The sequence below is a fragment of the Rhinopithecus roxellana genome, chromosome 16 (assembly GCF_007565055.1).
Source record: "Rhinopithecus roxellana isolate Shanxi Qingling chromosome 16, ASM756505v1, whole genome shotgun sequence".
NCBI classification, from domain to species: Eukaryota; Metazoa; Chordata; class Mammalia; order Primates; family Cercopithecidae; genus Rhinopithecus; species Rhinopithecus roxellana.
Window position 1 is genome coordinate 113,000,063 of NC_044564.1, and position 17,134 is coordinate 113,017,196.

Sequence of the window (17,134 nt, forward strand, 5' to 3'; positions counted from 1 at the left end):
CCAAACCAAGAACAATGTTTTTAGGACTAACAATAGTTTGTTTTACCTATTTAATGCCTTAATATTTCTTCTTGACAGTTTCTGCAGGACTGTAAACTGGATTCCTGGAACCTTTGATGTTCCTGGCTGTGTATAGTACCTGTTGGTGGACTGCACTGATACTCAACTAGAGTGTGAAGGGACTGGATTCCTGCCCCTGAGACACAATGCAAGCTGTAGTGCCCTTGAACAAGATGACAGCCATCTCACCAGACCCTCAAACTCTGGCCTCGACTGAACAAAATGAGGTCCCAAGAGTGGTTACTTCTGGGGAGCAAGAAGCTATTTTAAGAGGAAATGCGGCTGACGCAGAGTCTTTCAGACAGAGGTTTAGGTGGTTTTGTTACTCAGAAGTAGCTGGACCCAGGAAAGCTCTGAGTCAACTCTGGGAGCTCTGCATTCAGTGGCTGAGACCAGACATTCACACGAAAGAACAGATTTTAGAGCTTTTGGTGTTTGAGCAGTTCCTGACCATTTTGCCTGGGGAAATCAGGATTTGGGTAAAGTCACAACATCCTGAGAGTAGTGAGGAGGTGGTGACCCTAATAGAAGATTTGACCCAGATGCTTGAAGAAAAAGAAGGTGAGATTTATAGATGGAGGGAGGAAGCGGGAGACATTGCCTCAAAGTCCGAAAGTAAATCCCTCAAAAGAAAGCAATTTACTGCTAAAGAGGAGTCTGAGGTTTGAAGTTGGGACTGGGTTTGAATCAGCCCTGCCATTTACTATGTGATTTTGAGCAAGCTGTGTAAACTCTCAGAATGTAAATATTTTTATCCGTTAAAAAGGGATATCATCTTTCCTGTAGTTTTCTTGTAAAGGTAAGAGAAGATAAGATATAATATATGGTGGATGCTCAAGAAATAGTAATTTCTTTCCCATCCACTTCAAGAACACAAGTTATCTGTGAAAGTGTTTGGAGTCACAGGCAAATCAACCAGCTCAGGCCCTAATGTCTAGTTCCACTGTGTGGACTAGCATGTTGCTGGAGCAGGGCTGTCAGTGTCCTTGCTGATGGAAATGTTTCTGCACTGTTTTGCAATTCAAGTTAAGTACATGAAAAGCAGCTAGTGCAAATAAGGAACTGAATTTTTTAAATCAAATTTAAAGTTTAAATAGCCAAATGCGACTAGTAACTATTTTACAGTGCAGTTCCACAGCCTTAGGGCAGGAAAACCTGAATTTTATGTATGTAATTACATATTATAAAGATAAATGTATAAACTATAAACTGAATTACATTGATATCATTATAAAATGTTGATGTAAAGTCTTCTAGGGTGAATAGTCCTTTCAGGGAATGTGGCTCGCCTTTTTTCTCAAATTTGTAGCTATTCATATTCTCAAATATGATACAAATATTTGTATTTTGCAGTGTAATATGCTACAAATATTTGGAATATTTGCATTCCAAATATATTTGGAATATTTGCATTCCAAATATATTTGGAATATTTGCATTCCAAATATATTTGGAATATTTGTAGCATATTTACCATAGGGCCCCTGATATATATGTATGACAGTTTGTATTCTGGAAGAGTTCTGAGATAGGGAAATAAATAGTATTTACCTCCATACACTTAATTTGCCGTCACACAGCTAATTAGTGTATCTAAAATTTGGATTTCCTGACTCCTCTGTGATTTGTCACTGCAGTGTCATGCTTCTACAAAATTAGGGCCTCTTTGTGGAGGCCCCTGCAATAAAGAATTGGTTTCGGGCCAGGTATGGTGGTTCACACTTGTAATCCCAGCACTTTGGGAGGCCTAGGTAGGTGGATCACCCGAGGTCAGGAGTTTGAGACCAGCTGTACCAACATGGAGAAACCCTGTCCCTACAAAAATACAAACTCAGCCCAGCATGGTGGTGCACGCCTGTAATCCAAGCTACTGTGGAGACTGAGGCAGGAGAATCACTTGAACCCGGAAGGTGGACATTGCAGTGAGCCAAGATCGCACCATTGTACCCCAGCCTGGGCAACAACAGCACAACTCGGTCTCAAAAAAAAAAAAAAAAAAAAAAGAATTGATTTCTAGGATTCTGTAGGGCATAACAGTTTTCTTAAATTCACCCCACTTTTCTCTTTGATTAAGTCATTCTGATTCTTAATTTTTATTGATTGTCTAATCATTAAAGTTGCCTAAACTTATTTTCATAAGAAGGTAGAGTATGATTTGAAAAAGTACTTTTTCTTATTTGAAAAAGAGCTGTTGACATCCGAGGGTTTTTATGTATTTATTTTTTACTGCTCCTTGCGGAGCAGGGCTCACTCATTGGTAGTATGCCCAGAATGGGCCAATCTGAAGGTACTGGATACATTTAGTTCCTACGAGTTTATTAGATGCCTCTTTTCTGTCGTAAGGAATCTGGTGGAGTCAACGCTTGAGACTAACCTGGTGCTTTCATTCAGTTAGCAGGTTGGAGTGACTCTTGAGCAAGGCTTTGTACTAGCACTATGAAGAATACACAGTTTTACCTTACTACGTCTTTTAAATTAGGATACTTCAAAATTCATTGTTGTTCAAATTAAACATTTTTAAATTGAGGGTATATAGAAAGAAGAAAACCAGTTTTCGTGAGCTTAAGATTTGAAAGGATTTTTATATGAGCTAAGAGGAAACGCCTAGGTTTTCATAGGAAACTTTTATCTATGGCTGTTCTCTGTTTTAAAGAGTGGACAACTTTTTGTTTCTTCTGACCTTTTTATCCAGAGAGGCTCAGAGCTCTTAGAACCCTTGTAATTTCCTGGGTGATTAGAGCAGTAAGAGTGTCTTTTGTTAAAATATTTGGCCTTTTGTCCATGGTTCCTGAAACAGCTCCTGAGCTATAAAGGAGAAAGACAGTCTTTTTGTTATTTATAACAAGCCCCTTTTAACCACCCTTGAGTTTATGTTAATGAGATGATTTTTGGAAAGTCCTTAGATAACCCTGGAATTGGGGGAGGGTGCTGGTTGCCAGGGGAACCAACCCTGTGCTTACAGGGTTGGAACTCAGCCCCACCCCCCAAACCTGTCAGAGGGGAGAGGGACTGAAGGTTGAGTTAATCACGGGGCCAGTGATTTAATCAGTCATGCCTGTCTATGAAGCTTCCATAAGGACACAGCTCATTAGAGTTTTCCGGATAGCTAACCATGTGGCAGTTCCTGGAGAGCTGTGTAGAGGTCATGGAAGTGCCAAGCCTCTTGCCCTGTGCAGTGTGTCATCCATCTGGCTGTTCATCTGTATCCTTTGTAATACCCTTTACAATAAACAAGTAAACGTAAGTAAAGTGTTATGTGAGCCACTCTAGCAAGTTATTGGAACCCAGGGAGGGGCTCATGGGATCCCCAATTTGTATCTTGTTGGTCAAAGCCCTGGAGGCTCAGACATGAGACTGGCATCTGAAGTGGAGGTTGGTCTTGTGAGTCTGAGGCCTTAACCTTTGGGAGCTAATGCCGTCTCCAGGTAGATAGTATTAGAAATGAATTAGAGGATACCCAGCTGGTGCCTGCTGGGGAATCCAACACAGAATTGCTTGCTGTTTGTGGGGGAAATACCCCCACATATCTGAAGTCTCAGAATTATTTTGTGTTGTGAGTATAGTAGGAGAAACTGACTTAGTTTTTTTCCTGTGTATCACTTAGAAATTATATATAGATATATATATAAAGATTTTTAGTCTGAGGAATTTATTTGAAAGACTGGACTGGTTTTCTCCCCTTTCCTAGATCCAGTCTCTCAAGATTCTACTGTTTCCCAAGAGGAGAACTCAAAAGAGGATAAAATGGTCGCTGTTTGTCCCAATACTGAGTCCTGTGTAAGTTTCCTTTCAATGGTTTTTATTCCTAAGTGAATACTTAACTGGGCTCCTACTGAGTGGTATAAAGATACAAAATCAAAGGCTAGGCACGGTGCCTTACACCTGTAATCCCAGTCAGTACTTTGGGAGGCTGAGGCAGGAAGATCACTTGAGCCCAAGAGTTCAGGGTTGCAGTGAGCTGTGATGACGCCACTGCTGCCTTCCATCCTGGGGAGCAAGACCCTCTCTCTAACAAAATAAAATGAAATAAATATAGTCTCCCTTTCAAGGAACTGACACCTCATTTTCCGCATGCAGTTTTGTTTCAGTTCACAGAATGCCATGAGTCTGATTCTAATGAGACAAAAACATTTACTAAAATTCAGCAGTTACCGCTGTTAAAATTAGTCAGGTAGAAGTAGAAGTTCATTTCCTTCTTTTTCTTTTTTTTTTTTTATTGAGACGGAGTTTCGCTCTGTTGCCCAGGCTGGAGTGCAGTAGCGGAATCTTGGCTCACTGCAACCTCCGCCGCCCAAGTTCAAGTGATTCTCCTGCCTCAGCCTCCCAGATAGCTGGGACTACAGGCACGTGCCACCATTCCCAGCTAATTTTTGTATTTTTAGTAGAGACAGGGTTTCACTATGTTAGCCAGCCTGGTGTCAAACTCCTGACCTCATGATCCACCCGCTTCGGCCTCCCAAAGTGCTGGGATTACAGGTGTGAGCCATCGCACCTGGCCGCCTTCCTTTTTTTTTTTTTTTTTTTTTTTAGGAGATGGAGTCTTGCTTTGTCATCCAGGCTGGAGTGGAGTGCAGTGGTGCAAGCATAGCTCACTGCAACCTTGAAGTCCTGGGCTCAAGCTATCCTCCCTCCTCAGCCTCTTGAGTAGCTGGGACAACAGGCACACATCACTGTGCCCAGCTCATTTTAAAATATTTTTTGTAGAGTTGGGGTCTTGCTATGTTGCCCAGGCTGGTCTTGAACTCCTGACCTCAAGCAGTCCTCTCCCTTGGCCTCCCACAGCATTGTGATTGCAGACATGAGCCACTGTGCTCAGGCAGAGGTACATGTCCTTAAATCTTAACATGATAAAGAACATCTTTGACTGGGTACAGTGGCTCATGCCTGTGATCACATTGCTTTGGGAGGCCAAGGTGGGAGGATTGCTTGAGCCTGGGAGTTCGAGACCAGCCTGGGCAACATAGCGAGACCCTCGTCTGTATAAAAAATTTTAGGAATTAGCTGGGCACAATAACATACCTGTGGTTTCAGCTACCCGGGATCTGAGGTGGCAGGGAAAGACAGTCTTTCACTTGAACCTGGGAGGTTGAGGCTGCAGTGAGCTATGATTGCGCCACCATACTCCAGTCTGGGTAGCAAAGTGAGACCCTGTCTCACAGAAAACAACATGAGGAATTTATTCTGGATTATACAGGTGGGCCCTAAATGCCATCCCAAGTGTCCTTGCTAGAGAGGCAGGAGGAGATTGAAAACACAAAGAGAAGGTGATTGGAGAATTAGGCAGAGTTTGGAGTGATAGGGCCGCAAGACAAGGAATGGTGGCAGCCACCAGAAGCAGGAAGAGGCAAGGAACAGATTCTCCCCCAGAGCCTCTGAAGGGAGCACAGCCCTGCCAACACCTAGATCTCAGACTTCTGGCCTCCAGAACTGTGAGAGAACAAATTCCTATTTTGAGTCACCAAGGTTATGGTAATTTGTTACAGCTCCCAGAGGAAGGTAATACACGTACCAATAGCCATTCTGCTTTACTGCCTCTCAAAAAGCATGCAGAGACTGCTATAGAAAGTGTATTTGGTGGCCGGGCGCGGTGGCTCAAACCTGTAATCCCAGCACTTTGGGAGGCCGAGATGGGCAGATCACGAGGTCAGATCGAGACCATCCTGGCTAACATGGTGAAACCCTGTCTCTACTAAAAAATACAAAAAAATAGCCGGGCGAGGTGGTGGGCGCCTGTAGTCCCAGCTACTCGGGAGGCTGAGGCAGGAGAATGGCATAAACCCGGGAGGCAGAGCTTGCAGTGAGCTGAGATCCGGCCACTGCACTCCAGCCTGGGCGACAGAGCGAGACTCCGTCTCAAAAAAAAAAAAAAAAAAAAAGAAAGTGTATTTGAAAAATCAGCCAGATGTGGTGGTGCATGCCTGCAATCCCAGCTGCTTGAAAGGCTGAGGCATGAGAATCGCTTGAACTCGGGAGGTGGAGGTTGCAGTGAGCCGAGATCATGCCATTGCACTCCAGCCTGGGCAACAGAGCAAGACTTAGTCTCAAAAAAAAAAAAGGAAAGCGTGTTTTAGTGAGTCAGTATTCTTGTTTGTAATTGTGGAGTAATTGCAAGTGTGAGTATGTTGTTGAACATAGATTCTCTGAATATGATAGAAGATAATTGCTGCTTATAATTGGAAGTTAAAATTTGGAATGTAGTTGCAGATATTATACAATTATTACCTGTAGTAAACTTACATTAATTCTGCAAATTTAGGGTTCAGGAATGTAAATCATGCCCTTCATTTAATATTTTAGTCCTAGAAATGGATGTGTTAGGGTGAACTTGATCAATGTTATACATTCCAGAGAATTCTTGTACAGTATTGAACACTAGAGACAGAATGGAAGAGGCAGGGATTGTGTAGTACCTTTGTTCTGAATCACTTATAAAAGTCATAGAATGAATAGCTGCTCTGTAGCTTACTTTGGAATTCTTAAAAACTTGCATGCTATCAAAACCATTCTTTATATCCTATCCATCCTGGGCACAGTGGCTCAGGCCTGCAATCCCAGTGCTCTGGGAGGTAGAGGACAGAGGATTACTTGAGCCCAAGAGTTCGAGACCAGCCTGGGCAGCATAGTGAGACAATGCCTCTACAAAAAATTTAGAAATAAGCCAGGCATGGTGGCACATGCCTGCAGTCCCCACTACTGTTGGGAGGATCACTTGAGCCCAGGAGGTTGAGCCTGCAGTGAACCATGAAGCACCACTGCACTCTAACATGGGTGACAGAGAAATAATAGCCTGTCTCAAAAAAAAAAAAAACAAAAAAAAAAACCAGCTTAGGTTCTATTTGGGAATAATCCAATACAAAAGAGCTGTTTGGTGTTCTAGGAATCTATAACATTGAAGGATGTAGCTGTGAACTTTTCAAGAGGAGAGTGGAAGAAGCTGGAGCCTTTTCAAAAGGAGCTATATAAGGAAGTGCTACTGGAAAACTTCAGGAACCTAGAATTTCTGGGTAAAGACACCTTTTCTTCATTACCTAGTGTTTAACCTTGGGTCTCTTTTTGTCCCCTTTTATTGAAAGGTAAGTGCTATGTGAAGTACTTTGTTTTGCCTGGGGACCCAGGGACTGATAGGACTAATCCAAAAAACCAGTTCTGAAAATGTGCTTTCCTGCAGTGTATCTTCTAGAAAAGGTCTTTGCTTCATTGAATTGGAAATGTGAATTGAATTGGAAAAAAACTAGCCGGACGCGGTGGCGGGCGCCTGTAGTCCCAGCTACTCAGAGGCTGAGGCGGGAGAATGGCGGGAACCCGGGAGGCGGAGCTTCCAGTGAGCCGAGATCGCGCCACTGCACTCCAGCCTGGGCGACACAGCGAGACGTCTCAAAAAAAAAAAAAAAAAAAAAAAGAAATTAGCTGGGCATGGTGACGGGTGCCTATAATCCCAGCTACTTGGGAGGCTGAGGCAGGAGAATTGCTTGAACCTGGGAAGCAGAGCTTGCACTGAGCCAAGATTGTGCCACAGCACTCCAGCCTGGGCGACAGAGCGAGACCCCGTCTCAAAAAAAAAAAAAAATGAAAATAAAAATAAGTTATTACATGTAGCGATACCTTGGTTTCCCATTTTTGTCGCAAGTTCCAGTATTTATGTTTGTACATTTTGGTAGCATTTTTTATCTTCCCTGGAGAACCAGAGGCTATATATGAATGCTGGGATATCTTTATTCTATGCAAAACAGCAATTTTCTGTTCTTTTCTCTATGAGCAGACTTTCCAGTTTCAAAATTAGAGTTGATTTCCCAGCTAAAGTGGGTTGAATTGCCATGGCTGCTGAAAGAAGTCTCAGAAGGCTCCCGACCAGGTGAGTTGGTGAAAAATACACAACGAAATGAAAACAGATGTTTAGCAAGTCTGTTGAGAAGACTCTTTGAAATGTTGGGCTACCTAGATACTAAAATACGAAGATGATTAGAATAGAGCCCTTGCCTTCCTGAAATGTTCATTTTAATGGGGAAGACTTGGTTTGGGTCCTCTGAATAGATGCCAGGACATAATTAGCCATGTAAGATCTTTACTGGAGAAAGATTGAGTGAAGGAAAATGAGGAAGGAACTAGAAGAAGCCGGAAGAGCTATCAGAGCATAATGCTGGTCTAACCTGTGAATGAGAACAGGAAGTAGGGCAGATTGGGTAGGAAAAGTCTTAGACTAAAGTGTCGTTCTATCTTTTTTAATTTTAATTTTTATTTTTATTTTTTTGAGTCAGAGTCTCGCACTGTCTCCCAAGCTAGAGTGCAATAGCACTATCTCAGCTCACTGCAACCTCTGCCTCCCGGGTTCAAGTGATTCTCCTGCCTCAGCCTCCCGAGTAGCTGGGATTACAGGTGCCCACCAACAAGCCCGGCTAATTTTTTTGTTTGTTTGTTTTTTTGAGACGGAGTCTTGCTCTGTCACCCAGGCTGGAGTGCAGTGGCCGGATCTCAGCTCACTGCAAGCTCCGCCTCCCAGGTTCACGCCATTCTCCTTCCTCAGCCTCCCGAGCAGCTGGGACTACAGGCGCCCGCCACCATGCCCGGCTAATTTTTTTGTATTTTTTAGTAGAGACGGGGTTTCACCATGTTAGCCAGGATGGTCTCGATCTCCTGACCTCGTGATCCGCCCGTCTCGGCCTCCCAAAGTGCTGGGATTACAGGTTTGAGCCACGGCGCCCGGCCTAATTTTTTGTATTTTTAGTAGAGATGGGGTTTCACCATGTTGGCCAGGCTGGTCTCGAACTCGTGACCTCTTGATCCGCCTGCCTCGACCTCCCAAAGTGCTGAGATTACAGGCATGAGCCAATGCGCCCGGCTGAAGTGCAGTTCTAAAAAAGTTTAGGCAAGGCCAAACGGGAGTCCTTACCATAGTTACCTATCAGAGGAGTCCTGTGTCTCAAAGAAGTGGGCCTGTGTAAGTATCCCTGTACTCCGTCATTGACCGGGAGCTGCTTGTGGCAACTGGTGTGGATGCAGTGTTGAATTCATAGAGCAGCAGTAGAGGTTGTCAGGTAATATCTCCACAGGAGGAGTTGTGAGCGGTGCATATTTATGGACACTAGAGGACATATCGAAACAAGGGTGTTAACACTGTGATGCATACTATATCAAGCACGTGTATAAGGAGCTGTGGAAATATGTAGGAGCAAGGTTTTAATTCGCATTTGAGTTGAATCTTGAAGGATAAGTAGGAATTCACTCAGTGGACAGCATGTATAGTAATTCCATTTTTGTTAAAGGGAATAACACATGCCTGAATACATAGAATATATGGATTTTTAATATCTGGAAAACATTCATGTTAGCACTGGTTATGTTTGAAGAATTAGGTTCTGTTTTGTTTTGTTTTCTTGAGATGGAGTCTTGCTCTGTCGTCAGGCCGGAGTGCAGTGGCACAGTCTCGGCTCACTGCAACCTCCACCTCCCACGTTCAAGTGATTCTTTTGCCTTAGCCTGCCAAGTATCTGGGACTACAGGCACGTGCCACCATGCCCAGCTAATTTTTTTGTATTTTTAGTAGAGGCAGGGTTTTACCATGTTGGCCAGGATGGTCTTGATCTCCTGACCTCGTAATCCAACTACCTCGGCCTCCCAGAGTGCTGGGATTACAGGTGTGAGCCACCGTGCCTGGCCACGATTTATATATATTAAATTTACATTAAAAAAATAGGCCGAGCACAGTGGCTCCTGCCTGTAATCCCAGCACTTTGGGAGGCCAAGGCGGGCGGATCACAAGGTCAGGAGATCAAGACCATCCTGGCTAACACGGTGAAACCCCGTCTCTACTAAAAATACAAAAAAAGGCCGGGTGCGGTGGCTCAAGCCTGTAATCCCAGCACTTTGGGAGGCCGAGGCGGGTGGATCACGAGGTCAGGAGATCGAGACCCTCCTGGCTAACACGGTGAAACCCCGTCTCTACTAAAAATACAAAAAACTAGCCGGACGCGGTGGCGGGCGCCTGTAGTCCCAGCTACTCGGAGGCTGAGGCGGGAGAATGGCGGGAACCCGGGAGGTGGAGCTTGCAGTGAGCCGAGATCGCGCCACTGCACTCCAGCCTGGGCGACACAGCGAGACTCCGTCTCAAAAAAAAAAAAAAAAAAAAAAAATTAGCTGGGCATGGCGACGGGTGCCTATAATCCCAGCTACTTGGGAGGCTGAGGCAGGAGAATTGCTTGAACCTGGGAAGCAGAGCTTGCACTGAGCCAAGATTGCGCCACAGCACTCCAGCCTGGGCGACAGAGCGAGACCCCGTCTCAAAAAAAAAAAAATGAAAATAAAAATAAGTTATTACATGTAGCGATACCTTGGTTTATCTCAAAGAAAGAAGCAATAATCCATCTTGCTGTATTCCATCTTCTCAAACATTTATTGTAGTCAACTTATTGGCTGCTTCCGGTATACAATTGACCCTTGAACAACATGAGGATTAGGGGCACTGACCCCCTCCGCCCATACAGTTGAAAATCCATGTATAACCATTAACTCTCCAAAAACTTAACTACTAATAGCCTACTGTTGACCTGAAGCCTTATTGATAAACAGAATTACATATGTTTGTTATATACTATATTCTAGTAAGCCAGAGAAAAATGCTATTAAGGCAAAAAGAGAAAATACATTTACAGCACTGTACCGTGTGTACAGATCACGAAGTTTATGTTGTCTGTCTGAAATGGCAGACAATTATAGCTGCAGACCTTAGTCTATGGTGCATATCAAGCAGTTCAGCTTTTTCTTGAAGTATCATGACTATTCTGTGCTTGTTGGCAGCACTTCCAGTGCTACTAGCAGCACTTTGGGTCCCGTGATGTTATTCAAGTTTTACAGTATTGCACTAAAGACAATGAAAAATAGGAGAGAACTGCAAGAGATCCATTTTTACTGTGATAGGCAATTTCCTGGAGACATAAACAGCTTACATGGAGATGATTAGCATGATAGGGCTTTTGTTTTTTTTTTTTTTGGAGACAGAGTCTCACTCTGTCACCCAGGCTGGAGTGCAGTGGTGTGATGTCAGCTCACTGCAGCCTCCACCTCCTGGGTTCCAGCGATTCTCCTGCCTCAGCCTACCGAGTAGCTGTGATTATAGGTATGCACCACCACACCCAGCTAAATTTTGTGTTTTTGGTAGAGACAGAGTTTAACCACGTTGGTCTCAAGCTCCTGACCTCAAGTGATCTGCCTGCCTTGGCTTCCCAAAATGTTGGAATTACAGGCGTGAGCCACTGCACCTGGCCTTCCTGGCATTTTAAGTGGATACTTAGGGCAGACATTTGAGCTCATTGCAATACCAACAAGAGGTGCCTATGAAATTATTACAGTGTATAGTATGTACTATAGTTCGTTTTATGCAGTTACTATTATTATTATTATTTTGAGACAGGGTCTTGCTCTGTCATCCAGGCTAGGGTGCAGTGGCATGATCACGGCTCACTATAGCCTCTACCTCCTGGGTTCAAGCAATCCTCTCACCTCAGCTTCTTGAGTAGCTGGTACTACAGGCACATGCCACCATATTCAGCTAATGTTTGTATTTTCTGTAGAGACAGAGTTTCGTCATGTTGCTCAGGCTGGTCTCCAACTCCTGAGCTGAAACAAACTGCCTACCTTGGCCTCCCAAAGTGGTGGAGATTATGGGGGTGAGCTACTGTGCCTGGCCCAGTTATTATTTAATACTGTATCTTTACATTTGCTTACATTTCTCTAGACTGTGAATGACACCAAGTATGGCCTGTAAGTGTGTGTGTACGTTTTGATAAATTTTAACTTTATAATTTGTGTACATTTTATAGCAATAAATGACAAAATAGACTATTATCTATCTATATATCTTAAAAATTCATGACTTTTTTTTTTTGACATGTCTAGGCTACACAGTTTGTCTGCAAGTTTTTTCCAATTGTCACAGATCTCCAAAAATTTTTCTAACGTGTTTATTGAAAAAAAATCACAGGCTGGGCATGGTGACTCCCACCTGTAATCTCAACACTTTGGGAGGCCAAAACGGGAAGACCACTTGAAGCCAGGAGTTTGAGACCAGCCTGGGCAGCATAATGAGACCCTGTTTCTACAAAAAATTTAAAAACCAGCCAGGCGCAGTGGTGTGCGCCGAGGTAGGAGGATTGCTTCAGCCCAGGAGTTAGAGGTTGCAGTGAGCTACAATCATGCCACTGTACTCCAGCCTGGATGACAGATCAAGACCCCATCTCTTAGAAAAACAAAAATCCACCTGTAAATGGACACTTGCAGTTCAAATTTATGTTGTTCAAGGGTCAACTGTGATTACATATATAAAGGACAATAGTTGTTTTATCACATTTAAGTAGCATTTTGGAGGGGAATTTAAAAGATGGATTCTGAAAGTGTTATGAGGAGTTCTAGCACACCGGTATAAATATATGTTCCTTCCCCAGTTATCTTACATCAAACAAAAAAGCCTCATGTTGATATACAGCTTGTTTTAAAAGTTATTTACGACATACTGGAGAAGAAAGTTTTTGACAGATACAGCAGTCAATGGCCATAATTTATTTAAAAAAAAAAAAACCTCAGCTAGGTGTCGTGGCTCACCTATAATCCCAGCACTTTGGGAGGCCAAGGCAGATGGATCACCTGAGGTCAGGAGTTCGAGACCAGCTTGGCCAACATGGTAAAACCCCGTCTCTACTAAAAAATGCAAAAATTAGCCAGGTGTGGTGGTGGGCAGCTGTAGTCTCAGCTACTCAGGAGGCTGAGACTGGAGAATTGCTCGAACCCGGGAGGTGGAGGTTGCAGTGAGCAGAAATTGCTGGGGTGAGAGAGTGAGACTTCATTTCATAAAAAAAAAAAAAACTCATTCAAATCAATAAGGAACACTAAGTCTGTTAGGAAAATGGACTAACTTGAATGGATCACCAACAAAATTTAAAATTTAAATAGCTCGTGAACATGAAAAAATTGTTCAAACTCACTGGTTAGCAATGCAGTGCACATTTAAGGCAATAATACTATTTATTATGAATTAAATTTGCAAAGATCTAAAGAATATTTGATCAGAGATAGTATTCAGGGGCTTCTGCTCCTCATGTGTCATGTAAAGCAGTATAACCTAGTTTCTGCCCTTTGGTTTAGTAATTCTGCCTTCATGACTCTGTTTTTCAGGAAGTATTATTTGATAAAGGTTCAATAAGAGAATGAGGCTGGGTATGGTGGCTCACGCCTGTAATCCCAGCACTTTGGGAGGCCAAGGCGGGTGGATCACCTGAGGTCAGGATTTCAAGACCAGCCTGACCAACATGGAGAAACCCCATCTCTACTAAAAATACAAAATTAGCTGGGCATGGTAGCACATGCCTGTACTCCTAGCTACTCGGGAGGCTGAGGCAGGAGAATGGCTTGAACCCGGGAGGCAGAGATTGCAGTGAGCCAAGATTGCACATTGCATCCAGCCTGGGCAACAAGAGCAAAACTCCATTTCAAAAAAAAAGAAAGAGAATGAACAATTGTATCTATATGATGATTATGTCACTGATTAAAATTATCTTTATGAAGAATTAATGAGTTGGGTTCAGTGGCTCATACCTGTAATCCCAGCACTTTGGGAGGCCATGGTGGGAGAATCAGTTGAGGCCAGCTGTTCAAGACCAGCCTGATCAGCACAGGGAGACCCAATCTCTACAGATACTTTTTAAAAATTAGCCAGATGTGATGGCACCTGCCTGTGGTTCCACCTACTCGGAAGGCTGAGATGGGAGGATTGCTTGAGCTGGGGAGGTTGAGGCTGCAGTGAGCAGTGATCATGCCACTGCTCTCCAGCCTAGGCAACAGAGTAAGACCCTGTCTCTAAAAATAAAAAAAAAATTTTTTTAAAGAAAAATTAGCAGTAAAATGGGAAATAATCATAAATGAAAAGAGTAACAATACGAAGTGAAAAGAATAACAATACAAATTATACAGTTTTTCTGTTTTAAACTATATAGAAACATCAAAGGAAATATACGGAATTGTGTATTAACCATTAGTTCTAGGTAATATGATTTTGAGTAACTTTGTATTTTATAATTATCTGTTGAAAAAATAGTTTCATAAAAGTGACAATGTGACCTTGTGGCAAAAAGCCAAGATGTAGTTAATTAGTGAATTCAAAATTCTGAGAATAGCATAATCAGTGAGAGTATGGTGTTGGAGAAAGCTCTGGAGATTGTTGCAGTTGAACCCTAGGCCCTGTCTGATTTATGTTTGTGACAGTGAGGGTGCTGTGGGAATGCATTCTAGGTAGTAGGAAGTATACAGGTCAGAAGAATAGTACTGGAACTGCAACAGTGTAGGAGAGACTTAAAATGGATGCCTGATTAGTGTATATGTAAGGCTGATAGGGCCAACTTGTAATCTTTGAAAGTCTATATTGGTGGTGCTGCATATCTGTGATGTGTTTACTCTTTTCAACAAAGTAGTGTTATTTGTCTGCTTTGCGGAGAGGTGATATGATATAGGGATCAAGAGCGTGGGCTTTGGTTTCAGATTAAGTTAAAAAAAATCTGGCTCTATCACGTGACCTTGGGCAGACTACTTAATACTCTTATATTCCCAGTTGTCACATCCATAAAACTGGAATGGTAATAAAAGCTACTCCATAGGGTTGTTGTGAAGATTAAGTGCAGTATATTATACTTAACTTCTATTACATCGTGCTTGGTGTGGTACCTGGCATTTGGTAAATATTGGACAAATGTTTGTGCTATCATTGTTGGAAAGAAAAATTACGATATAGGGAGAATAGGTTTGAACCTTGTTTTTTTTTTTTTTTTTTTTTTTTGAGATGGAGCCTTGCTCTGTTGCCTAGGCTGGAGCATAGTGCCACAGTCTTGGCTCCCTGCAACCTCCACCTCCTGGGTTCAAGCAATTTTCCTACCTCAGCCTCCCGAGTAGCTGGGACCACAGGCTCATGCCATCACACCTGGCTAATTTTTTGTATTTTTAGTAGAGATGGGGTTTCACCGTGTTAGTCAGGATGGTCTTGATCTCCTGACCTCATTATCTGCCTGCCTCGGCCTCCCAAAGTGCTGAGATTACAGGCGTGAGCCACCACGCCCGTCCTGAACCTCTTATAAAAATTCAGAATGAGGGTGAAAAGTTGCATCTAACTGTAAAGCACAAACTTTTCATCTTTCTCAATATTTTTCTTAACCCATATGTTTACATTGTTTCCCTATATTGTCTTTTCCTTTTCTATTTTATAAAGCTCTTTTTGAGAACCATCAAAACTGTATTCCTTGCAGTTACTAATGTGTTCTTATTTCAGACCCAAATACAACAGCTTCCTTTCCTGCAAACAGGAAATACTCTATTTCTTATTTCTTTTAGATGAATCGGCTTTAGATAAAATAATAGAAAGATGCCTCAGGGATGATGATTATGGCTTGATGGAAGAATTCCAGCAATATTGTGGCAGCTCAGAGGAGGATCACAGTAATCAGGGAAATTCAAAAGGAACAGTCACACAAAAAACTCTTGGCAGTGGCAATAGGGGTGAGGAATTTGACCCAGATAAAAGCCCCTTTGGACATAATTTCAAAGAAACTTCAGACTTACTTAAACATCTGAGAGTCTACTTGAGGAAGAAATCTCGGAGGTATAATGAAAGCAAGAAACCCTTCAGTTTTCATTCAGACCTTGTTCTGAACCGCAAGGAGAAAACCACTGGAGAAAAGTCACGGAAATCTAATGATGGTGGGAAAGTCTTAAGTCACTCTTCAGCTCTTACTGAACATCAGAAACGTCAGAAGATTCATTTGGGGGATAGGTCCCAAAAATGCAGTAAGTGTGGGATAATCTTTATTAGAAGATCAACTCTTTCTAGGAGAAAAACCCCTATGTGTGAGAAATGTCGGAAAGATTCATGTCAAGAAGCAGCCTTAAATAAAGATGAGGGAAATGAGACTGGAGAAAAAACTCATAAATGTAGTAAGTGTGGAAAAGCCTTTGGCTATAGCGCCTCACTCACCAAACATCGGAGAATTCACACTGGAGAAAAACCCTATATGTGTAATGAATGTGGAAAAGCTTTTAGTGATAGTTCATCACTCACACCACATCATAGAACTCACAGTGGAGAGAAACCCTTCAAATGTGATGATTGCGGGAAAGGTTTCACCCTAAGTGCTCACCTCATTAAACATCAGAGAATTCATACTGGAGAAAAACCTTATAAATGTAAAGACTGTGGGAGACCCTTCAGTGACAGTTCATCTCTTATTCAGCACCAGCGAATTCATACTGGAGAAAAACCCTATACATGTAACAATTGTGGAAAATCCTTCAGTCATAGCTCATCCCTTTCCAAACATCAGAGAATTCATACTGGAGAGAAACCCTATAAATGTGGCGAATGTGGAAAAGCCTTTAGACAGAATTCATGCCTTACCCGGCATCAGAGAATTCACACTGGAGAAAAACCGTATTTGTGTAATGATTGCGGAATGACTTTTAGCCATTTTACATCTGTGATTTATCATCAAAGACTTCATTCAGGAGAAAAACCCTACAAATGTAACCAATGTGAGAAAGCCTTCCCAACCCATTCACTGCTTAGTCGTCATCAGAGAATTCATACTGGTGTAAAACCTTATAAATGTAAAGAATGTGGGAAGTCCTTCAGTCAGAGTTCATCTCTTAATGAGCACCACCGAATTCATACAGGAGAGAAACCCTATGAATGTAACTATTGTGGTGCAACCTTTAGTCGAAGCTCTATCCTTGTAGAACACCTAAAAATTCATACCGGAAGGAGAGAATATGAATGTAACGAATGTGAGAAGACATTTAAAAGTAATTCAGGCCTCATTAGACATCGGGGATTTCATGCTGCAGAATAATCCTGGAACTACATTAAGGTGGGGGGAATTTAATTCAAATTGTCAGTTACTGAAACCCTGGGATATAAACTTAAAATATTGATCAGTAGCTGCAACTTTCATAAATTCAGTTAGGAAAAATATTCTTTTGCCCATTCATCCCTCTTCTTTTCAAGAATGGCAACAGCTGGTAAACAGTAATTAGTTGGTAAAGTCACTGG

At 42.4% G+C, this 17,134-nt stretch overlaps 1 protein-coding gene across 1 annotated transcript; it reads left to right on the top strand.

The window, feature by feature from the left end:
* Positions 1-206: 206 nt before the first annotated feature.
* Positions 207-16,934, top strand: ZNF483 (zinc finger protein 483). Its single transcript, XM_030919234.1, has 5 exons — positions 207-621; positions 3,749-3,837; positions 6,938-7,064; positions 7,820-7,912; positions 15,424-16,934. Exons 1-5 carry the CDS (start codon positions 207-209, stop codon positions 16,932-16,934), a joined length of 2,235 nt encoding a protein of 744 aa, XP_030775094.1.
* Positions 16,935-17,134: the final 200 nt, after the last annotated feature.